This window comes from Scatophagus argus, chromosome 2 (genome assembly GCF_020382885.2).
Source record: "Scatophagus argus isolate fScaArg1 chromosome 2, fScaArg1.pri, whole genome shotgun sequence".
Classification (NCBI taxonomy): domain Eukaryota; kingdom Metazoa; phylum Chordata; class Actinopteri; family Scatophagidae; genus Scatophagus; species Scatophagus argus.
The window spans coordinates 2,355,083-2,380,309 of NC_058494.1; the positions used below are offsets into that span (position 1 = coordinate 2,355,083).

At 41.0% G+C, this 25,227-nt stretch overlaps 1 protein-coding gene across 4 annotated transcripts; it reads left to right on the top strand.

Moving 5' to 3' along the window:
* The first annotated feature begins 30 nt into the window (after window positions 1-30).
* On the top strand, window positions 31-24,717 carry wdr17 (WD repeat domain 17). 4 transcript variants are annotated; one of them, XM_046400790.1, is made up of 32 exons: window positions 31-652; window positions 4,266-4,394; window positions 5,156-5,339; window positions 5,450-5,680; window positions 5,866-5,976; window positions 6,197-6,337; window positions 7,313-7,435; window positions 7,775-7,962; window positions 8,107-8,275; window positions 8,405-8,496; window positions 8,818-8,900; window positions 9,011-9,097; window positions 10,187-10,351; window positions 10,750-10,865; window positions 12,650-12,736; window positions 13,056-13,205; window positions 13,282-13,412; window positions 15,103-15,228; window positions 15,825-15,980; window positions 16,549-16,613; window positions 17,955-18,087; window positions 18,164-18,252; window positions 18,604-18,703; window positions 18,874-19,013; window positions 19,739-19,850; window positions 19,993-20,134; window positions 20,342-20,444; window positions 20,816-20,917; window positions 21,506-21,604; window positions 23,348-23,415; window positions 23,581-23,678; window positions 23,781-24,717. In XM_046400790.1, exons 2-32 carry the CDS (start codon window positions 4,272-4,274, stop codon window positions 23,898-23,900), a joined length of 3,834 nt encoding a protein of 1,277 aa, XP_046256746.1. In that variant the 5' UTR covers window positions 31-652; window positions 4,266-4,271; the 3' UTR covers window positions 23,901-24,717. The 4 variants fall into 4 exon arrangements, 3 of the variants coding, with proteins under 3 accessions (XP_046256746.1, XP_046256763.1, XP_046256755.1); XM_046400807.1 differs by lacking the exon at window positions 7,313-7,435; XM_046400799.1 differs by lacking the exon at window positions 5,866-5,976.
* Window positions 24,718-25,227: the final 510 nt, after the last annotated feature.

The window sequence follows — 25,227 nt, forward strand, 5'->3', positions numbered from 1 at the left end:
CCCTCCTCTGGACCAGTTTGAGATGCCTGCTTTAAAGTAATCATTTATGGACTTGGATGTCACTGGTCTGCTATGAAATTCAAATCAGCAACATAACATGTTTGCATGCTAATGAGCTTATTGTAATTGGTGAAAAGGCCTTGTATCTGGGGGTCTGCTATTAAATTAATATGAAAATAATACTCTGTAGTTAAGTGAAACCTATTTTATCAATACGTTAGGACAGTTTTAGATTTGCAATTAAAAAGTATGACATTTAGTACAGTTAGACAGAGATACCAATGTAAGGGAGCGTTTTTTTCTGCTCAATACTTTATAAAGTGGTTAAAATCAGCTCCACCTCGACCAGCGACAATAAAATGTTGCTCAGACATTAATGTTTTGTGATAAGCATAACACAAACAACAATGTGAAAGGTGTGTTTGGGCATATTGAGTGGTTTTCCTTTAGTTACCTTGAAGGTAAACCTTTGTGGGTTTAAACAGAAAAGGTCTTACTGACACTCCAGAGAGCCAATAGCTGATTAAAATGATCACTCCTACGAACCAATCGCTGCCGTCGTTACGTCCCACCTCACGCGGATGACGGTGAGCTCGGAGCATTTCAGCACCTGGGAGCTGTTCGTTGTGCTCGAGTCAACTGGCTGCTAACGGTAAGAAGACAAACAGAGACATATCAGTTCCCTGCTATCATTACAATGTAACTCAAAAAACGATGGCACACAGAAACAAAGGTGTAAAATCATGCTGACTGCACGTTACACCTGTCGCTGTGTGGTGTTCAGACGGACCACATCTGCGACACTCAACACACGAGTCTCAATAACAGCCAGTTTCCACATGCATTAGTTTGTGCTGCAGAAACCTGTTGATGCCATCTAAATATTCTTAAAATGTAATAGACAACCGACAGAAATGAGACGTCAAAGCGCATCTGGTTGCCAGTAGTGGCAACAGTTTGGGATGAAAACAGCTAGTAGCTCACAAACAGGATTAGCCTGTTAATTTAACGGTGGTATAGACGAGTATTCTGTTTAGCGCTGTTTCATTACTGTTGTCATATCTGACAAAGAGGTATTTGCATTCATTTTAGCTTCGTGCTCAGAGAATGCCTCTTGTGTTGTCTCGCCTACACCAACACCAAGGAGCACGGTTATAGTGATTTGCATGCGAAAAATATGTCTAGCGTCTGGCTTAAAACTGGGTCCTTTACGAGCTCAAATAAATCAATGAAATGCAGTTACGTAACGTAGACGTGTGAGACAACTTTCAATTCTCAATTAAATTTTTACTCAGTTTACTTTAGACATCAGTTTCACATTAGAACGACCCAAACCTTAAAATAAACTGGACAGCACCATGGTTCTGTCAGAGTATGTACACAATTTTGAGTCAAGAGACAATTAAATCTTTTTAAAATAACAATACACCTTATTATGACCACATCTTTACCCTGTGTATTGTGTTATTGCTGGGTGGGTGTAAGCTAATCTGCTGTATGGAGAATATCCTCTTCCAAAGATGAAGTCTTGATTGTTCCCATGGGAACATATTTTGTGATGGTGAACCTTTTTCAGAGGAGACATTTTAACATGTCAATCACAGACATTATTACTAAAATTGATCAAGGCTGTATTCCATTCAGATGAGCCAGAGCCAGGGTCCTGGTGTTGTACATGCTGTCTCGGTGGACATGCTTCCTGGGACACAGCCATTGTTAATGTTGATTGGTCCACCTTCCTTTCCTGCTGCAGTAATTCAAAATATCTGCTGTGAAAATGGTCTCATTTTGCAGATAAAGAAAGAAGCCCTCCAAGTTTTGAATATACGCCAATGTCTTTGTTTGATCTTGCTGAGAAAATAAGCTATCTCCCTGAGGCCAAGCAGGAAGGGAGAGGTATTTGTACTGAGTGCTACTGACTGTTGATTAGTAGACATAATCAATGCCTGCGCTGACTACTGCAAATATTGTGTACCTCCAGTATTTGGTGGGTTTAGTTTGAAGAGACAGTATACAAAGTGAGGAAACTGATGCATGCTTGACCTGGTTTGCTGTGATGTTTTTCTTGATACCACTGCTAAACAGCAGTATTTACCATGTTATTAGTACACAGTAATAGTCATGGGGTGGGCGAAGAATATCACAATCTGTTTAATCATGTTCACCTTCCATAGTCTATATTCCAGTGTTTTTTTCTCAATTTTTAGACGCCTGAAATAACCTATGAGTTTCTCTATTTGACCATTAAAACACAATACTTACTGATAAAGAGTTGTTTTACTAGCTCATCATCTGCCGTGCTGATAGCAATAACTCATGTTGCATTAGTCACAAATCGTTACCCAGAGAAGTGCCATGTGAAATTAATGGCCATTCAGTTGGTAGTTCATCACGCTGTTGGTTTGTTCATGTAGCACGGATCTGCTAATCAATGAGGTTATGGGAAGTTTGGAAACAGAAGTCAAAGGATTTTAAATACTGTGATCTGTCAGCTGAAATGTAGCTTGTAGAATTCAGAATCGTTCTTGATCTAAAATCAGAAGATGGTCCACCCCTACATGATGACATTATTCAGTTGATTTTGACTGATTTTAAGAGGTGGAGCCTGCCAGCATGATAGTTTAAATTGTTTAGATGCCGGTACTGGTCCCCATATTCAGCATACTCGAAGTCTCCAGTGCACATACACAGACAGAAGAAGTTTACAGTGTAGTAGGAGACATCCCGTGAAATGAAAAATATTTGCATATCACAGGCACAATTTTAAGTATTTTAATGTTCTAATTACACTTTTTTTTCCTTGCAAAAATATCAAACAGCAGAGAATTTTTATGTATGTCTTAATATTAAAATTTATTCTCAGTAATGACACTGTGTCATCAAGTCGCCCTGTGTGACACATCTGCTGGGCACCAGGAGTGCTCTAGCAGAGTGGAGGAGGAACTAAATCCAAACCCAACAAGAGAAGACAAGCTCTCATGACAGTGACATTTCATGACATTAGGGGGAGTAGAAGTGAAACCCTCATCTGGTGTTAAAGACATGATCCTGCTGTGAAAATACAAGCAAAATGTAATTAGAGGGGTCCACTTGTAGCGTAACACGTTCCTTCATCAAAGTGCTGTGTAGTCATTACTGCAAATCATTGCTGTTCAGAAGATCACGCTATTATCTAATGAAACAGAAAAAGGTCGGGGAGAAATTTATATGTAAATCAGCCAATTTGCACCTTACAGGAATAAGTGATGGGCTAACTGGTCAGCAGGTTTTTGAAGATTGCCATTGATAGAAAATACCTGCTCTCTTGCAATTTGGGTGAATCAGCCCTTTAGAGACAGTCACTAATGATGCCCTAAAAACATTTTCATTATGAAAGTCTAAAAAAATAAATTGGAATCAATCAAATACCGTGTATGGCATGCAGGTCACAGTTCTCCCTGCAGGCTGACTGATTTAAGAAGCTCTTGTATTTCTGTGGCTGGCTAGGAGACACTCATTAATCTGTTTCAAGAGCACCTTTAGTGAGGATACTTTTTCGAAACTCCCTGCAGATACAAGGAACAGATTTAATGATTATCTTAGCTGAAGATCTTTTGGGTTCTTTTGGTTCAAAAAACCACAAACAGCTAACTAATACAAAAGAAACATTTTTTTACAGTTCTATTTTCAGGACTCTTAGGATGTGTAGCATCTAATATGAGTAGAATACCACCATTTAGATATACTGAACAACCAGTCACTAGTCAGATCCTTACAGTAACAGTGTTCAGTAAGCAGCAGTCTCAGCCAATCACAGCAGAGATTAATTCAATCCTCTCTGCATGACTCTTTCTCTTTAATCATCTTATCTGGTTTAACCTGTGGATCCTAGTGGTATGTTAGTATATGTTAGTGTTACTCTATCAGCAATGGGACTGTACACTGATTCAATACAGAATCCATAATAAATAATGTTTAGAGAGCTGCTGAATTAATGACAGCCAATAGTATGTCATTGACAAATGATCTTCAGACACTGTTTAAGATGCATTTTAAGCGTGATTTGTTCAGAGGTACTGGGAATCTGGGGAAATTTCAATTATTAGGAAATTATTTGGGTAAAACTGAATTTGCTTAATTATCACAGCCAACATTTCTCATCTCTCAAAGTCATAGCCACCTAATCAACATTAATCATAACATAAAACTTAGTTATGTAAAGGTCTCATCTTTGGATTTGTAAAATTACTTTAATATGATTAGTGTCTGCATATGTCTGTCTCCAGGTGAGGATGGCCAAGGTGAAGCAGGTGGGCTTGCTGGCAGCAGGCTGTCAGCCCTGGAATAAAGATGTGTGTGCTGCTAGCGGTGACCGCTTCGCCTACTGTGCTACTTTGGCGATATACATCTACCAGGTGAAATGGGTGAAATGTGTGCTTGTGTTCTTAAGGTTGGTGAGTGTTTATCTAGAATGTGTTCCGCTCACCACTTAAACTTCTGAAGCATCTGTTCTCATGGGAAATGTGAGGTCACCGGTATGAACACTTGATCTCTCCGGAATCTCACTGGCCAAGGGGACTGGTAGATTAAAACACAATCCTATCCAATCCATTAATATTTTTTAAGGGCCAAAATGCATATTATTATTTAAAAAACATTGCATTAAAACGATGTGGGGAAGAATTTGGTTGAACTTGCTGATTACATTTTTAAAATATATATTATATATATATATATAAATATGTATTTATAAAGAAACTGCCTACAGTTTGTAGAAATTAATGGGACATTGTTTTGATCTCATCATCTATTTATTTCTAACAAAAGGAAATAAGAGAAAAAAGAAAGTTTCCCATTTGAAACAAACTTCTTGCCCTATCGCAGTATAAATTTCAGACTTTGTGAGGTTCAGCTGAATGCACTGTGAATACCCTGTGATTTACTTTTAAATGTTAAATTTCACACTATTCAACACAAATTATTAAAGCATTCAAACCGAACAGAACTGCAACCTACTTGCTCCACGCATTAATTAATTGTTAATTGTTTTAGTCCTTTGAAGTGTCATTAGTTCAGGACAGCACTGAATCTCTGAACTGAACCTCCATCAACGTCTACCGTCATTGCAACTGTTTACCTCCCGTTTTAATTCCTTGTCATTTTCTCCCTGTTGTAGTTGGATCAGCAGTATAATGAGTTTAAGTTGAGGTCCATCATGTCCGAACACAAGAAGACCATTACAGCCATCAGCTGGTGTCCTGATAACCCTGATCTGTTTGCGTCAGCCTCTGCTGATAACCTGCTCATCATATGGAACGTAGCAGAACAAAAGGCTGTAGCGAGACTGGACAATACTAAAGGTGGATGGCCGATCTACACCAGGTTTTATTGGCGCACTGGAGTGTTTAAGGTTCAATTACTGCAACATAATCTTCCTCAGTAAAGCATCAGAACATGTCTTCTTTCCCAGGTGTCCCTACATCAGTCAGCTGGTGCTGGAACTCAGCTGATGGGGTGGCGTTCGTCTCTCAGCGTGGTCCGCTGTATATCTGGGTCTATGGAGGTCCTGACCCAGGGGTCACAGTGCATAAAGAAGCCCACTCCTTCCTGTCTGATATCTGTCTCTTCAGATGGCATCCCAACAAAAAAGGCAAGCTGGTGTTTGGACACACAGATGGAAGCTTGTCTGTGTTTCAGCCAGGTACAGATGTTTCCCTCGACCCTTTAAAAATGAAATGAAAACACATTCTCACTCATGCCCTTGTGTATTCTTTGAATGGAGACTCTGAGCCTAGCTAATCTTGCTCTTCTTTTCAGGTTCCATATGTAGACACATGAACTTGTAAACTCAAGTCTGCAGTAATCTTTCTGTCCCGTCTTGTTTAGGGAGTAAAAGCCAAAAGCATGTGTTGCGTCCAGAGTCGTTAGAGGGGACAGATGAAGAGGACCCAGTCAGTGCTCTGGAATGGGACCTTTTGTCAACAGATTATTTATTAGGTGTGAAAAAATATCACCAGGACTTGGTAACTGATGGGATTTGAATAAAAAAGTTTTTATAGTAAAGTTAGCATTTGCTGAGTAATTACACATTCAGATAGCATGCTGTTAATCAGGTCTATTCATATAACCCATTCAGTTATTGGTTATTACAAAATGAATATAATAACAACCACAGATGCTAAATAATAAACACGTTGTCTCCCTCTCTCTCTCACAGTGTCAAATCTCCATAATGGTATCAGGCTGGTGGACAGTGAGGCCTTGGCTTGTATCACGTCCTTCTGCTTCCCCTCAGCTGCCGCATCAGTTCAGTGTCTGGCCTGGGTGCCCTCTGCACCAGGCATGTTCATCACCGGAGGTAAAGATGATCTATTTCTGTGTGGGATGTGTGTGTGTGATCCTGGTTTCCTTCTGCCCCAGTGTGTTTACCACTAAAGGTCTTGAGGGCTTGTCTTTCAACCAACATACCGAGCAGCTGGTATGTGAAATCTGTTGTTGCCACAGTGCCATCTGTCTGTATGTATAGATGCATTCTTAATTTCACGTTAATAAGGACATTTGGCTTCTTAAAACCACAATGATGCAACCCACTTAATATTGTAGAACCTTAAGATAGCACATAGACCTTGTGAATCCCTGATTACACAAAGTTGGGAATGAAAACCGTTAAAATGTAAATGAAAACAGAATGCAGTGATTTGCCAATGCTTTTCAACCTATATTACTTAAATACGACACAAAAACAAGATATTTATGTTCAAACTGCTAAACTTATTTGTTGAAAGTCAAATTCTTTGCAATTTTTCCCTGATTCGCGCCTTCAGTTGGTCAACGGTCCAGGTCTCTTGTTATATTCTGCTGCACTCGGTTGGACTGTAGGCAGGTTATATGCACTCTTTTACTATGAAGCCGCACTGTTACCATGTGCGCAGTGTGGTTTGGCATCATCTCGTTGGAACACGCAGAAACGTCCCTGAAAATGATGTCACATGTATCAGCGCTAATGGCGGCGTCACAGATGTGCAAGTTACCGCTGCCATGGGCGCTAACACACCTCGTACCATCGCAGATGCTGGATTTTGGACTTTGTGCTGGTAACAATCTGGATGGTCCCTTTTCTGTTTAGCCAACAACAGTTTGAAAGGTGGAAGCATCAGACAACAGCACACTTTCCCATTTTGTGTTCAGATGAGCTTGGTGAACCTCACCCCATCTATGCTTGTGAACGACTGAGCCAGACAAGTTTACCGACCAAGAAAAATAAGCGACACGTTTTCATTATGGAAAAGCCCTTTGATATGCTTTGACTGATTAGTTTTTGTCTGTCTGACAGACTCCCAGGTTGGAGTGTTGAGGGTGTGGAATGTGTCTCGCTCCACTCCTTTGGACAGCTTTAAGCTGAAAAAGACTGGATTTCATGCTTTGCATGTCCTCAACTCCCCTCTTGCCAAGAAAGGTAAAATAAAGAGTGAAATGTTTTTGGACTGTGCTATAAATGATAAAAACTTGTTTCAAGGTTACAGGAGTTGTATTTACAGGTCTGTCAGTCACGAAAGCGCAACAAAGGAGACTGAAAATTTGCTCTTATTTTTTTTAAAATGTATACCGTGTGGTTATAAAGCAGTTTGTGCAACACTGACTGGTAGTTCTTTTCTTTTAAGGCTTTGTTTGATTAGCTCAGCAGCACACTGTCTCCAAAACGGACTTGAGACTTCCTGTTCAGAAATGTCAGGATGCTCTTCTTTGACTCCTTTCCCTTCCTACTTTCTCTCTCTCTCTCTCTCTTTCTCCACAGCTCAGACTTCCTGTTCTCCCAGTAAAAGTCTGCATACCAGTTCCACTAGTGAGGCAGTACCTCCTCCAACCCTGTCACAGAACCGGTCCTTCTCTCTGCCTCCTGGCCATGCTGTGTGCTGTTTCATGGATGGAGGGGTGGGACTCTATGACATGGGGGCCAAGAAGTGGGACTTCCTGCGAGACTTGGTATTCTGTCATATTTCTGTTAAGTTCACAGCCTACAGATGCTCACACATGATTGTGTGAACAAACCAGTAAAAGAATATGCCTTGTTCTGTGTTCCTCACACACGATTTCTTTGCTCTTTCACTGTTTTTATATTACTTCCAGGGTCATGTAGAGACTATCTTTGACTGTAAATTTAAGCCAGATGATCCCAACCTGCTGGCCACAGCTAGTTTTGATGGAACCATCAAAATCTGGGACACAAACACACTAACTGCTGTTTACACCTCCCCTGGCAATGAAGGAGTGGTCTACTCCCTGTCTTGGGCTCCAGGTACTCCATGTCCACGCACCCACACACACACACAACCACAAAGAGTTCTCAGCAGCAGTGTGCCAGCTGTTTGTATTATCTGTTGCTCATGTGAAAGTCGGTGACCTTCTGTCTGTGTGTGTTTTGAAGGAGACCTGAACTGCATTGCTGGGGCGACGTCTCGTAATGGAGCGTTCATCTGGGATGTCAGGAAAGGAAAGATCATCACTCGCTTTAATGAGGTTACTTTGACTCTCAGTGCAAAGTGCTTTAATGTTTGTCAATTTCCCTCCAGGGATTTATTTCCCTCCAGGGATTAATAAAGGAATTCTGATTCATTAACATGTGCAAATTACTCGACTCAATCAAATTCTAAGTTAAAATATAGCTGCTGTCTCCCCCTTCTTGTGTGTTGTCTCCATACCTTTTGGATCAAATTTGCTCTGATAAAGGATTATCCTCTTCTTGCCAACAACCCCGTAGTTAAACATTTGACTCAGTTTTATTTAAAATAAATGGAATGATATGATCATGTCTGCAGTGACACCTCTGTCTTCCTCCAGCATGGTAAGAATGGTATATTCTGCATATCATGGAGCCATAAGGATTCAAAAAGGATTGCCACCTGTAGTGGAGATGGATTCTGGTAAGTCCTCATCTTCCTCTGCTCTGAGAATAATTTGTTTTGTCATACAGAAAGCATATGATGTGTCCTTCATAGAGAGTCTTACATGTTTTATATCGTTCTGACAACAGCATCATCCGGACCATTGACGGTAAAATTCTTCATAAGTACAAACATCCTGCTGCAGTATTTGGGTGTGACTGGAGCCAGAACAACAAGTAAGACCTTGGTCCATCTGCCGTGTCCCTTATATTAATAAAATCTGTTTTCTGTTTTCTCAGTGTTATTCCTTCTAATATTAGTTATTCAGTTTGCTTGGTCATTTAGATGGATGGATGTAATAAATTTATTAATTACTATCTTTATTCTACGTTATTAATGGAAATCTTTCTTACAGTTTCCATGACACTTGTGGTCCTAGACAGACCCCATGCTGCAACTGTCTACATGCAAGCCCCCAGGAAGAGCACTGGGCCTTAAAGCCAATTTGTGACCAAATCATTTAATTACAATCCCACGTGATGCACATGGGCCCAAAAAGACTTTTTCCCCATAAGCTTACATTTTGATAAAAGCAACTGTAAAGTTTCATTCAGTAGGTCTGAGAGCATTTAGATAGCTGCATGACTAAATCATTTAAGTTAGCAGAGGCTTGACCTACAGGTTAGTAGCTTGGCTGACAGAGGTGTCTAGTGCACATGCTCTATGGGCCCCACAGTGCAGAAGCTGTGCGGAAGATCCTGATGATTTTGTACCGAGCAGCATTCATAGGAATGAACGTGGCCCCACCTCTGAAGCTGTATCCACATTTTCCCTTTAGAGATCCATGACTAAGTAGCAGACCTTTGTTGTTTTATTTATTTCCCTTATTTGAACAGTCCATAAATAATTCTGGGCCCAAAAGACAATACTTAGAAAACAAACCTCTTTTTAAAAGAAACAGTATTTTAAAACACAACCATAATATGTTACTGGATAAACCAAGCAGGATTAGAAAATAGACAAAAAGAAGGCTAATACTAGTGAAGCAAAAGAAACTAATGAGACACAAGAGGAGTATCCAAACACATGAAGTCAACAGCGCGAGTGCACCAAATACAGACATTACTGTGTGTGCAAAATCAGACCAGTTCCAAGCCTGTGTAAAGTCGGATTCAAGTGCATTAATACTGATGCAAATAAAGGTGTTGTCTCATGTGGTGGTTGCTAACAAGTTGCCACACTTTCACATCCTCCGTCCTCTCTCTCTCTCTCTCTCTCTCTCTCTCTCTCTCTCTCTCTCTCTCTCTCTCTCTCTCTCTCTGTAGGGATATGATAGCAACGGGCTGTGAGGATAAAAATGTCCGTGTGTATTACCTGGCCACCAGCTCTGATCAGCCTCTGAAGGTGTTCACTGGGCACTTGGCTAAAGTATTCCATGTTCGCTGGTCTCCACTCCGAGAGGGGATATTGTGTTCTGGGTCGGATGACGGGTGAGTGCGGACACAGAGAGCTACGGATTGTTCAGCATGCTTTTCCAGGATGAGATGGGCTTTTGTTTCACTGCAGCTGCAAATGTAACGCTGTAACAGCTGTGAAGTACCTAAAATGAATCAGAGCAGAATATTAAGCCGAAGCGTAGCATGAATAAAAGTCATTTCTGCTATTATTCTAGTGTCTATTGTTGTGTTATGAAGTTTAAGTTGTGACATTTTTTCCGATGCTGTTAAAGGTTATTTTTTGACACAGCAAACTGTTGTCAAACACACGACAGAATGATCTGTCGTTTAGAAGTCAAACCTCTGCAGTCACACGTGTTAGTGCGTGTCCCTACAGTAAATACCATGTTAATGCCCATACTGAGACGTTCCTGTTGTTTGTGTCTTGGCAGCACTGTGCGTATATGGGACTACACACAGGATGCGTGTATCAATGTGCTGAGTGGTCATAAAGCTCCAGTCAGAGGCTTGATGTGGAACACAGAGGTTCCTTACCTCCTCATCTCAGGTGATGCCACTCAAACTACTGTTTGATTATCAACTTATATTCCTTTATGCCAACTGTTACGTGATCAGTTTGTTATCATGATCAGTGCTGTTGAGCTTCTCGTGCTCTTGCTTGATACTCTAACAATACAACACATAAGTACCAAGGCAGTGTCCATCACAGTATGATCGTCTAAGCGGCGTCTTTCGGTTACTGCTGTCACCATTTCTGCACTGGCTCACAAAGTTGCTCAGCACAGAGAAGATGATCACTGTGTTCATAAGGACATGCTCAAGGCTTCCACAAGGATACTGAGTAGTCAGTCAGTGGGAAAAGTAGCCGGATAGGGGCGTTCAGGGGCCACTGCCACATCCTAATGCTGCTATACTTTTGCTCAATTGATCGTAGACATGTAGCGAGGCAATGTAGAGGAGAATTCCACTTCTTGTGCATTAGATCATATGTATGATGTGGAGAAACATATGCTCGATCTTGACATTTTCCTCTGTTGCTTTGACAACATTACCTGTTCTGATGTGTTTGCAGTGTGTCCTAGAGATGACTGCTGTTAAAGGTGCAATGCAAATAAAGAGACATCTTTTATTCATTCATTTATTGAACCCATCAACATCTGCATGGCATGTTTTCAGAAGTAGACTGTCTAAGTCTCCTGTCTGCACAATTGATGCAATTTCTCATGTGTTTTGTCAATAATTATTTTGCTAATTTGTCAAACACTTTAGATGACTCTCTGCTCTCTACTGAGCAGGTAACAACCCTCTCAGCTGAGCGCACACTCTTATACAGAACATGTGAGGGCGGGACTGAAACAGGCAGATACGCATATCTCTCTGTCATTACGTTCACATTGTTCGAAGTGGAGTCTTGTGTTCATAAAATGTACACATATCATCAAAAATTTTCATTACAATAATAAAGTAACTGTCTGGACTTGAATGAGTAGTCCACAGTTTGGTAGGTAGCTGGTGTTTGTGGAAAGCTTTGCGTACTGATGGACGTTTTGAGTTTTATACCAATACCAATTACACCAACAAGCAGCTCTGCTGTCTAGACACTTCTCAGTAACATTTATATTACAGTCAACAGATGATGGAGTCTGTGTCTAAAATACTCTGACAGAGCCAGCATTGTTTTATGTTATAATACTCTAATGTAACCTCTATAAAATGTCATGCAACATTTTACAGGGAAAATAAGTAGTAGATGAATTGCAGTGATTTGAAAGCTATAATATTGTGACTCCACTGACATCTTCAGTAATGTTAAATGAGCTGACAGTAAAATAGGTCTCTTTATTTATCCAACATCACCACACCAGTCCACACATACTGATTTCCTACATCACATCAATAATTACCGTAGCTTATATGGCTAAGGTTAGCTACAACAGATATTATATGCCTATCAAATAACTCAATAATCTGACATAATCTATGCATTTATTATTCATATTCGAAGCTCCTTCCATGATTAAAAGCTCTGCCTGTTTAAAAGTCTTGAAATCTCTGCAGCCATTTAGCTGGCAGATGTGACAGCTAGGCTTTCTGATACACTGTGGTCTTGTGCATGGAACCAGTAATATAGTACAGACTGCATCCTCTACACAAGATAAAAATTGGCTTGTACCAAAGATACAGGACATTTTTCTGTTGTTGACTCCTGACACAGATCTACATGAGAAGAAACATGCTACCAAACCAGACTGAATTATGAATGGTGCTATAATTTAGGTTAGTGTCAGAGAGTGTTGTATTTAAATGATAAAATGATGTATTATTTTGCAGGTTCTTGGGATTATACAATCAGAGTTTGGGACACAAGAGATGGCACCTGTCTAGATACAGTCTACGACCACGGAGCTGATGTCTATGGTAAAACTGAGTCATCGGAAGAACACCCTGCTAGACGGTTCATACTGCTGTTACGTAACGGGTGTCGAGTGCAGTGTGTGGTGAATGATGTACTTCAGTGAAAAAACAAATAAAGCGTCACAAATTTTAATGTGATAAATAAAGTTCATTAAAACGAAATGAACATAAAGTGCTGTAAACCGAATATAAAGTGCTGATACGTTTTTACTGGTTTTAGTAAGCCAACATAGAGGTTTGAACCTGAGCCCGTTACCACCACCCTACTACCTCATTATTTCACTTATATTTAATATTTACCAAAGCGTGTGTGTGCCTGTAGGTTTGACATGTCATCAGAGCCGTCCGTTCACCATGGCCAGCTGCAGCAGAGACAGTACAGTGAGGCTGTGGTCTCTCACACCCCTCATCTCTCCACTGCTGCTGAGCATCGTCACCGACCAGCCTTGGGAAAAGATCGTAGGAAACACAGGTGAGAACAGACTCCCGATTCAGTCTGTTCAGTGTTGTTCTGTCCTGAAACCTCATTTAAACATGTGTGTCTGCAGACACAGCTATGGTTCCTGGCTCACCGCCGCTGCTCTGTGGCAAAGTGTCTCGTGACATCAAGCAGGAGTTGGATAAGCTGAGCGTCGACATCAGGGCCAAGAAGCTACGCTGGTTTTCTGAATGCTTTTCGGTAACATGAGATTGTCACTTGTGATGTGAAGTGACATTGTCAGCAGTTCATCTCGCAGTATGAAACACAGCTAAATTTTGACGCAGATGAGGCGTACACTAAAACAGTACGAGTCTGCTGCCACATTAGTGCGCTCTTTACTTCTGGAGTTCACTTTAATTCACAGTGTTTACAAAATTTATAAACATTTCCCAAAGTTTATTTACCGTATTTTGCCAGTGTTCCCTGTTGTAGAATGTATTATTTAAAGCTGCAAATCTAGAAATTTGTATACTAATGCAGGTATAAAATGAAATTGTATTTATATCTGTATATTTATTTAAAAAGCATTCCATTTTTTAAGGTTCTCTGTTGGTGACATACTATATGTGTTATACTGCCTGGCTGATTAATGGATCAGAGATTTGCAGGACAGTGAACAAAAAGGGGAGCATACTGTTGTTAGCACCCACTGTTTCATTCATCAGTATCTTCATTCAGTCATTCAGTATCTTTTCTGTGGGTTTATCTCCCTCTCCTGGCCTTTACTTTACTCACCTGCAGGCTTTCATCCACAAATCGCTTTGCTTATACACTTTATATACACATACAGTCCACATGCAAGAAGCAAACTGTGTCTGTAAGTTGTAGTGCAATGGAAGGTGCTTACTGACCAGCTAGCCCCAGCCTATCCTGTAAAACCACTTTATACCTCTAGAGGGGATAGTCTGATATCCCCGTTAGTTTCAGCCAGGAAATGTATGCAAGCAGCAGGCTCCAGAGTCGTAAAAGGCTGTAACCAGTGCCAGTCAAGTGCCCAGATGTGCTCAGGCTGCTGAGCCCAGCAGAGCTGAACCTTGTTGTCTGGCACTTACTCTGGTGATATGCTGCCCCCTGTAGTTTTGTAGTTAACTTCTGTTCTAGCATTTTACAACTTGCCCCTTTAAGTGACATCACTCCAGTCATGTAATCCATTGTCAAAAGCTGTGGGTTAACTATATGTGCAGCTTTTTTGATTGTGGATGAGGCTCATTTGAGTTGTTTGATTTCAGAATATAATTTGAAGGTGAGTCAACAAAAGGCTTTCTCACACCCTTTATTTTCTGTTTGCTTAAAGGGAATGCAAATCGAGCACAGAGATTAGAAGAGAAAAGGCACTGATACAGCTTCTCTTTACTAAGGGAACATGTAAAAATCATTATGTGTTCACAGTGAGATTAAAAGTCAGTGAGAGGAGAACTCTGTGCTGTTACACTGAGACACAAGCAGAATTTTCAGTTTGAATTTGAACAATAAATATTAAGCAGAAAGTGTATTAGCGCATTTATAACCAGAGGCTTTGTTTTGTCTTTGCTCCCTGCATGTGGTGGACATCATCTACAACATAAAAAATAAAACGCATATTGTGTAGTATTGACATATTCATATCAGAATGACACACATATTTGTAAAGCCTTTAATAAGCTACAGCACACTGTAAAATCTAACAGGTCCAACTTGTTTCTCGCTCATCCTGTCCAACACTGGACAGCAGACATAAAACTTGCTAGAAAAATCACTGAAATGCTGGAAAACATGGTGCCATGTAAACAGTGAACATAGTTTGTCATAAATGAATGACTTGTTATTTGTTTCCTCTGTGGGAGTGTGCTTGGGAGCATGTTTTGTGAGCATTTCGGAATACATTTGTGCGTACTGTATCCTGTTGCAGCCTCCAGGAGGCAGCAGTAACCTGTGGGACTTGGTTTCAGTCATCAATGGCCAGGACGACTCATTGCTGCCAGCCAGCTACAGCAAGGGAGTGATGCACATGAAACACCTGCTCAAGTTCAAAACGGTATGTAGCTCTGAAACCCAGAGAGGCCACGCCATCAAGGGGCAGATTGATAGATGAACAGTGGTTTGTATCAGGTTGCCAAAAATAAAATGACTGAGCCAGAGAAGTGTACTTCACTGAGGAGCTTTGTCCTGAAATAGGAACCTAAGCACTCTTTAGAAATAATGCTATTAGCCTGCATGTTTTGTGTTATGTTCAAGTACCAACAGCTGCACCAACACAGCTGGGTCACACTGTTTACAAAGCATATCATTTATCTGTGTTTACTACAATGTAAAATTATTTGAATTATAATCAAGTTTATGCTGTTTCATTTTTTAAATATGTAGAACCCATAATTATTCATAACTTTTCATTTGTCTGAGCACAGTGTGATACTTATGCGAGCAAACCTGGGATCTCTCTACAGTACAATACAATTCAGTACAATACAATACAATGCTATTCAATGCAACACACTACGGTACCATACAACAGATGTTTGAGTTTGGCCTGTGGCCGTTGTTTTGGCCCTATGAGGAAAAAAATGTGGGCGCACCGGATCTAAGATATTTCACTTGACTTTACTTTCTTCCATTTGTTGTGTTTTCTTTCAGTCTGAAGCTCAGGAGCTCACTATAGTTAAGATGTCTAAATTTGGAGGAGGTATCGGAGCACCAAGTAAAGAGGAGAGGCTGAAAGAAGCAGCAGACATTCATCTGAGACTGGGACAGATTCAGCGATACTGTGAATTAATGGTGGAGCTTGGACAGGTATAAAGAGTGTGTGTGTGTGTGTGTGTGTTTGTGCGTGTGTGCAGGCAGTTTTCTGTCAAGAAAACTGGACTCAAACACTAGAGTGACTATTTGTGTTGGCTCTGTCTGTGACTTGAACTATTTTATTGTTTAACATGTTCTTTAATCATAATCTGGCTCCACCTTAGTCCCTTTATTATCCCTTTACTGTGTCAGCTGCAAATGAAAGGTCATTGTACAACAAACAAAGGCTCTAAACCAAGCAAAGTTTCTTTGTCATAGTGGAAACCTAAGAGCCTGCATTGCATGTGAAAGAAGCTGCAAAGAGATGGGCTGGTGGTTAGGACTTGTGTTAGACCAGGGCAGACATGCAGCTGCTGCAGAGACAAGAATCAAGTGTGGAGGCCTTTGATATCTGGGCATCGTCAGTCCAGTCACTTTTTAGCTTCAAGCACATATGCTCACAGTCACTGTAATGATTCAATTTTTATTACAAGACAAGGACAGAAATGAAGAGAAATAAATGGTTTATACTGACAATGTGATTTAAGCAAACGGAGAATAAGCATTATCGTCTGTCTGCCAGTGGGAGAAAGCATTATCTGTGGCACCAGGAGTATCCATGAAGTACTGGAAGAAACTCATGCAGAGGTAAGCCCACTTTAAGAGATGAATCAAATCCTCCCTGACACAGTGTCAGGGCTACAACACATAAAGTCAGGCTGACCGCTAAGTAGGCTCATAACTGTGAGACATTCATAAAAAGCCATAATCAAGTACAGATGTGTTTTATACTGTGCATAAAAAAAGCCTATTTGTTCTGAAGTAATTAAAGCAAGATGTGGACCAAACTCACTCTCTTTCTCTCCCTCCCCCCACCATACAATTGAACAGGTAAATGATATGAACAAGACCACACCCATGTGCCAGTAACTGTAAGTGACAGTGAGACCCAGGCTAAATACACATTTGGGCTCCCACTGCTCCCACTGTATGAGAGATCTGAGTGGCAGGAGAACTCCTAATGTGCTTCATATCAAGAGAGAAAAAAAGGGAGGAAAAAAACAGGAAAACAGGTGCTGATTATGCAGCAGATCAGGAAAAGGTCCATAAATCAGGAAATGTTAAAAATAATGTGTGTGTTGCAAATGGTGTACAGCAGAGCCTGGATACTAACAGTACACATGAACAGCTCTTTGTTTCAGGAGTCTTTGTTAAAGGGACAGTTCACCCCAGAATCAAAAATACACTTTCCCTCTTACCTGTAGTGCTGTTTATCTATCTAGATTGTTTTTGTGTGAGTTGCTGAGTTCTAGAGATATCGGCTGTAGAGGTGTCAGCCTTCTCTGCAGTACAGTGGCACTAGATGGCACTTATGGTACTCAAAGCAACAAAAATCCATTTGAAAAACTCAACAGTAATGTCTCTTTCCAGAAATCATGAGCCAGTTATTCGAGATAACCCACACACCTTGGGAGCAGTTTCAACTGTTTTTCCTTCTACTGAACTAGACTGTATCGCCACACAGAAGGAAACGGACGAGAGCCTCGTGTTCGTGACAGGGTGGAATGTAAGCATTGATGCCCCTCCCCCCCCAGAAGAGCTGTAATGTTAGTTAGCTTAGCTTAGTCAGCTAGCCTCTTGTCAAATGAGTAGATGCATGTGTCCTTCTGCATGGTTATACAGAAAGACATCAAATATATTTGAGTCCCACAAGTTAAGTGCCATCTAGTTCCAATATGTTCAGAAGAAGGCAGACATCTCTACAGCTGATGTCTCCACAACTCTGCGCCTTGATGGATAAATAACACTACTAGTGCTAAATCCATTTTGTCATCTTAATTTTAGACATCCTGATATTTGATAGATTTGGATTTTTATGTGTTGCCGGTTGTTTACGTTCAAGTATATTATGATCATTATTACTTTAATTCTAAATATTTAATAGTAAATATTATTTGCATGTGTAATTTAAATTTGCTCATATTGCAGGAGAGCTGACCAGCTGATGGCTGAGGATAATGACGACGCTATCCCGTACTGCATCGCCACGGGAGACATAAAAAAACTTGTAACTTTCTTCACAAGCAGAGGACAGCTGCTAGAAGCCTTAATAATAGCGCAGGTAATTTTGATAGTTGTTATGATATTGATCAGAAATAATTAAAAAAATAATAAAGAATAAAATTCTTTACTTTCAGGGAGCATGTGAAGGTAACATTCGTGCACCTCAGAGCTCCCCAGTCAACCACACGACTAATGACGTGGATAACAAACACCAGTACCAGAGGTTCAGCACACACACACACACACACACACACACACACACACACACACACACACACACTCTAATGATAGCATTCTGTCATTGACTCACCCTGACCTGGACTCTGACCAAATCAGTTTAGCACCGATTTGTAGTGTGTAAACTTTGTTTCAACATTGGATGGGGCGCACATATTCATGTATTCTTTTTTTTTTTTTTTTTTCCCATGTGGCAACTAACACTTAACCAATGTGTCAGATTTGTGGGCAGCGCAAGATCAAAATGTTAGGAAAATTTAGGTTTATTCAACTGCTCTCTGAAATGAATAGCAGAATATTTGTGTGTCTTGGCTTTATTTGCTCTTTTTGTGTCCAGTCTCCTCCATAAGGTTTGTAAGGAACTAGCTGAGTGGTACTTCCAGGACGGGTGCTCTGTCCTGGCAGCCTGCTGCCACTTAGCTGTGGACAACGTCAAGGTATACACCATTAGCTACGTTCTGTGCAGGATTTGTATACACGGTGTCCTCCATTAAGAATATCGTGACATGTCATGTCTCTCCTTTACCATTGCGGATCATGAGAGATGATAATAAGAGAACTGATTTTAAAAACGTGAAATGTATATGTATGTTTCTTATGTCTTTAGTTGGCCATGTGCAGTCTGATCCGTGGCAATGAGTTGGAGTTGGCTGCATGTGTGGGTCTTGTCCTGGGAGAGGCAGCCAATCAGAGCACTGCGTACTGCCTTGAGCTCCTGGCCAGGAAGTACATGACCACACCCACATGGTATGTCTGTGCATGTCCTGTGTGGGAATTCGTCATCATTCTTTTTATACCTTGAAAGTCTTTTTGGCTTCTTAGTGCTAATTTCGATTGTTAAAATGTGTCCTTGCACTTTTTTCTACTTTTAAGTCATTTCATTTTGATCCTCTTATATTGCAAATGCCACTATGACTGTGCTCATATACAGCTAGCTCCTAACCACTGTCATGTGAGGTGCTAACATTGACTGCCATTATTTGTTTTTGTGTTAAAGGTCCATTGTGTAGGACCTTTGCATATAGTCACTTGAAGCTAAGAATCGTTGTGTTTTTGTTATCTTAGGATAAGCCTTTTAAGTCTACACAGACAGAGGGTTTTCTTCCACAGACTCTGTCCTGTTGCACTGCCATGTTTCTACAGTAGCCTAGAATGGACAAACCAAACACTGACTTGAGAGAAGGCCTTTCATATTTTCCATGTTTTTAGCAGCAGGGAGGTATTTAGTTTGTTGCAGTCTGAAACCTTACCACTAGATGCCAGTAAATCCTAGATACTGGTCCTTTAAGCCAACTGTAAAAAAAAAATTCATCTCTGCATTCATCAGTTTCAGTGACTGTAGATCCCACCTGTGCTCACAGGACTGTGAGTACAGGTGAGTTACAGTGCACAGCAACACATCTACAATGGCTGCTCTTAAGGTGTAGTCTGTGCACATCACTTTTATTTTTTTTTACTGTGTTTGCATTTAGGGAGCTCTCAGCTGACCTAATCCAAATGATTCCTGATAACCACATTTTACTGGCTAAGCTGTGTGCGTTTTACCCAGGAAGTACTGTCGAAATCAACCAGCTACATGACAGGGTGAGTAGGAAGTCATTAAAGTTAAATCTAAGACATGTTATGAACGAAATGGAATGGGGTCACTATTTCTGATGTTGATGATATGATATTAACATTTCCGATGACTATATTGACTGTGACTGTATGTTGTTTGTCATTCAAGTGTGGCCTTCCTTCATTAGAGGAGTGCAAGGCCTTGGCAGAAGCAGCCGTGTGCGAAGGAGATTTGTTTTCAGCTGTTAAGTTCCACCTGCTGAGCTCTGAACCTGAGAACGCTCTACAGATAGGGGTAGATCACGTCAAAGGTATTGGCAACTCAGTTTCATTGTGTCTGTGTGTGTGTGGGTACCTAGTTCACATAAAATCTACACATATTAAATATGAAGGCACATCTATCAAACAACCTGTAACATTAAACAATCAGTGTTGGCAGTACAAATACAAATGATCAACATTTCAGTGTTCATAAAGCGTGGATTAATCAGAAACTTTTTAATTTCCCTCCTCACCAGAACAGCTGACTGGATCTGATTGGACGGTGGATAGTGTTTGGCCTATCTTGGACCTAATGAGTTACATTAGAACCGACCGCCTTATTATGGCCAAGTTCACTGAGTAAGTAGCCGGGCACACAGATTCACACCTTTCCACAAGTGCATCGTCAGCCAAATCATTTTCAGTCACCACCTTTTGCATTAATTACAGTCTTATTGCGTAACTGCCAGAGCTGCCTCACTCTACAGGCTCGCTGTGCTGGTTTGCTCCACATGTTTTCCCAGGGCGTTTCTGGAGAGCAGCTGTGCCTGTAACGATGAGCCACGCTGTAATACGGCCTAAGAACACTGACTACTTTAGCAGTAGTTTTATTAGTTAACATGATATTTTTTTCTTTATGCTGTTGCCTATACTTTGTGAGAATAGACCATCATTAAGCTCTCTTTATTACATGTGTGTGTGTGTATGTTTATGTCTGTGTCTGTGTGTAGAATGCGCAGTGAGCTGTTGATCCTGTGTGGTTATATTGGAGGTCTGCTGGCCATTAGGAGACAATACTCCAGCATTGTGCCTGCACTCTACGAATACACCAGGTAGGCACAAAACAGTGTGCACGTGTGTGTGTGTGTGTAAGTCTTTCTCAGGGCACAGGATCGAGTGTGATTATATACATCAAAGACCATAATGACAACGTTTCAGTGGGAATATTAGGAAGTCTTTTTTTGCAGCTGTTGCCTTCAGTGTAAACGTTTCTCATGTCAGTGCGTCGAAAACACTAACTATAATTTTAGTTTTAAATGTTTATTTTACCATTCATTACAGTGCTGTGTGTTTATGTAATACTCTAACAGTGAGTGCTTGGCTTCCTGCTGGTACCCACGAGCTAAGTGATCATCTGATGCCTCCTCACCTCCTCACACAGTAGCAGGATTTTATTTGTAGTTTGAGCTCATTATTAAGTTTAGTTAAATAGACATGAGTCGGTAAGAACATGTTGATGTTCCAGGATTGAAACGAGTCTTTGTAAATAACTGGGATATATCCAACAATAATGGAGCCTGTGTTTTGTAATGATAATTTCATGCCTGACATCAAGCTCCTCACTCGTCCCTCCTCAGGTGCCATTGGATTCACGATTTGTGAGCCAGTCCAACGACCATGTTTTTCTATGTGTTTCTCAGTCAGTTGTTAAAGCGGAGGGAGGTGTGTGTTCCTCTGAAGATTGAGCAGCTGTCTGTGGAGCTGGATGCCTGGCGGGCATGTACGCAAACCAACAGCAAGTAGGTTACATGTGTACACACACACACACACAAAGCTAATGTTTTTACTACTGAATAGTATTAAGACAGTGACGGCCTACATTGTAAGAAAGCACACTTATTAACACCAGTTGGTCCAAGAGTGGAAGAGGTTTTAAAAGGAAGATGATGATGTAGTGTCCTCCTCGTCTGTCTAGTGGAGTTGATGCGATGATGCTAAACAGGGATCAGTGAGGAGGTCGTCACTGTCCCGACTCTGCATTATAATCATACCTAGTCTCTGCTGTTGAGTAATGCTAAAAGCTGAGGCCATGATGAGACCAGTTACCATGGCAGCACAGGAGAGGAGAGAGCCAAGATGGCTTCAGGGACATGAAGAGCAGCTGAATGACTTTTGAGGAGCCAGATGTGTTGTGCTGAGTGATGACAAAGACAGCCATGTTGCTGCATGACTGACAGGTCCGGTGACTGACGATAACCATCTTTCTGAGGCATCAACGAATTGATGAGGAGAGACTGATCGGGCCTCATGGCTCACACCAAGGAGTTCTGTGGATATTCACAATTTAGAATCAATGAAGCAAGAGCGCCTTGACAGATCATCAGACCTCACTGGGTTTGTGTGTAGGAAACAGACTTCAAATGAATGCACCTGCCGGCTTTGTATTCATGATGTCAGGCAGCAGCATTGTAGCCAGTCGTGGACACCATAAAGGCTGGAATAAATAAAAATTAAGACAATTCAAATAGTAAAAAAAAAAGACTACTAATCAAATTCTAAAATAACTAATTAGAAATGAGTTGGCCAGTATGATCAAATCTTGCCCTTCTTGGCCCCAGGTTCACAGCGCTGAGATGAACGCTATACGCTATATTAGCAGAGACACAAAGACACACACAGAAGTTCACTGTAAAAGGCAGGCCTTCATTGAGCCCTGCTATTCTGGGTCGTTGTTATTATGCCTCAGAGCCATCAGTGGATCGATGTCTGTAAAAAATGACTGCAGCAGTAAGCTAGCTGCAGTTAGCAGCTAAATCAAAGACAAATACGAACAGCAACTGGAAACGTCTGCAGATCGGGAAGGCAGCACGATGTCTGGCAGTGCCTTAGCCTGTGAGGACAAGATCAACCGCTGTCCAGAGAGGCAAAGTCCGTCCCCCTTCTGTATCCCCCACGGAACCTCGTTGTGCAAAAGAATCTGTACAGCAGTCAGTGGTGAGAGACAGATAATTCTTTCGATTCGTAATTTGGATGTGGAAGATCATTTTCTTCTTATTAGAGCCTTCATTCCAGACTTTGTCGGCTGCTGTTTATGTAAACACTACTCAAAGCTACTGTGCAGCTCAGTGACGGAGACAGATAGAGACAGACGGCAGCAGTGGTCGAGAGAGTGAGAGGAGAGAGAGGGGGGGGGAGCGGTGAATCAGACAAATAAATCATTATTTTATGATTGTTTCGTGGCACTTATGTTCTAAAGTACAACAAAAAACCCTGTGGGAAGGTGCTGCATGACCAGATTTTTGTGTGAATTCTGCAGAAGTGCACACTTTATCCCGTCTGCTGTGTGGAGCTGGCCTTGCGCCTGTGGGTGAAGTATAACCATGCCTCATTTCTTGAATCTGTAAGGAACACTACTGGGAAGCTACAAACAGACATAAAAGCCACAGAAACAGAAATAATAACGGGCATTATATACTGTATATATTATGTGAGTCTGGACAGACAGAATCACAGCTGTGTGTCCATCTGTCTGTTTTCACCAGTCCTCCTTCAGAGTGTCAAAGAGAGGAGTTCAGCTGCCTGGAGAGGAGAATCCAGCCGACAGACTCTGGTAAAAATAACAGCTCTGAACACGGGTTAGGGGACGGTATGGAAATAGAACGCTGCTCACACAGGATATAGCAGATGTTGGTTTTCACTTCATCTGGGGTTAGCAGCATCATCCTCAGCTGACTGTAACCATTAACCAGTGAAACATGCTTCCTCTCTCTCTCAGCTGCATTAGTCTTGTGTGGAGCTGATTATGTGACAGGCTCCAATCTGCCAAGCCACTCTGATGTTCAACTGTCCTGTTTCACCGGACACAGAATACAGGTGTGTGTGTGTGTCTGTATTTCATTAGCCTGTGTGCATCTACACTGATATATTGAGACAGCTTGTGAATTTTCTCATGGTTCTTTTCTTTTGAATGCGCAGGGTCCAGTGTTTTTGCTGGAGGACGGTAAATCAGCAATCTCCCTTAATGATGCTTTAATGTGGGCAAAGGTCAACCCCTTCTCCCCTCTGGGAACAGGACTCCGCATCAACCCCTTCTAACACACACACACACGCACACACAGTCGTGTTTCCACTTATGGGGACATTACTTAAACTTACATTAAATTCCTGGAGGCTTAACCACCACCTAACCATAACAATAAACATTACTTACGTTAGCCTAACCCTAAGCTTAACCTAACCTAACCTTAAAGCAAGTCTTCACTCTGATGATTTAATGATTAACATTGTGGAGACTTGTGTTATGCCTTCACAGTTTGACTGTGTAAACAGTTTTTTGTCCCCATATTCCCCCCAGGAAGACGTGTCCATGTGCACACACACACACACACACACACACACACACACACACACACACACACAGTGGACATTCCAGGAGAAGGGTTAACATATTTATTTGAAGGAAGAATGAAACAAAAGGAAGAGAGTGCAGTGTAGTAATGGAAAAGAAAATGAAAACTCGGCCGCAAGTAACATTTTTGTGCTTCAGCTAAATGACCAACTGCATTTTATCATTTACTGAGCCAACAAAAGTAGTGACTTTAACAAATAATACATCTGTGATTCCGTGAGGATGACTCAGTTTCAAATAAGCTCATTTGTTTGGTTTTGGTAGATTTTGACATTGGGTAGCTCAGCTGTTTCGTGATGGGAAAGCAACCAAGAAAATCATCATGCTTTTTATGTGAGGAGGGATTCTTACTGAATGAGATACATGATTGGTTTGGTAGGATTCCCACTTTTCTCCAACCAGCAATTTCTCAAACTATGAGCATGTATATACAGAGTACAAACCTGAATTACTTTCTTCTGTTGTTGTACAAAAGAAAATACTGGAATAAAAGCAACCACTGCAGATTTACATGAGACTTGGCCTTATTGTGTTCCACCCATATATACAAAAATAGCAAGCAGATAGCAAAAACAATAAGGACATCAATGCAAAATACAGGAATAGCGAAAGTAACAAGCGACTACAGTATAAGACAACAAGCAGGATGTGTAAATCACATTGTGGCCTACAGATGTGTGTGTCACGTGTTCTTGGTACAAATGTAGCAGCATTGCCTGCCTGAAGGCGACTGACAGCAGATAGTAAGAAAGAAGAAAAAGCAGTAATTTGTGCGCTTACTTGAGAAGACTGAACAATAACACATCAGCACAGGAGCTGTTTAGTACACAGTAGTGGGGTAAACACAGCTGGAGCTAATATGCTTACATTTGTATGAACAGGTACTGACAGGAGTGTTTTTCACACGTTATAAGTGGCAAAACCAAAATCAAGGAAGCCATTAATTAACTTAATTAGCTTCAGCTATTTTAAATGTGATATAGTGTATTAAAGGAACTGTTTGACATTTCAAGA

Excerpts from the sequence above, each read along its gene's own strand:
- wdr17 (XM_046400790.1), top strand. The coding sequence starts at position 4,272 with ATGGCCAAGGTGAAGCAGGTGGGCTTGCTGGCAGCAGGCTGTCAGCCC. Across the intron at positions 15,229-15,824 it reads ACCTGCTCAAGTTCAAAACG|TCTGAAGCTCAGGAGCTCAC; the intron begins GTATGTAGCTCT and ends GTTTTCTTTCAG. Across the intron at positions 19,851-19,992 it reads TCAACCAGCTACATGACAGG|TGTGGCCTTCCTTCATTAGA; the intron begins GTGAGTAGGAAG and ends TTGTCATTCAAG.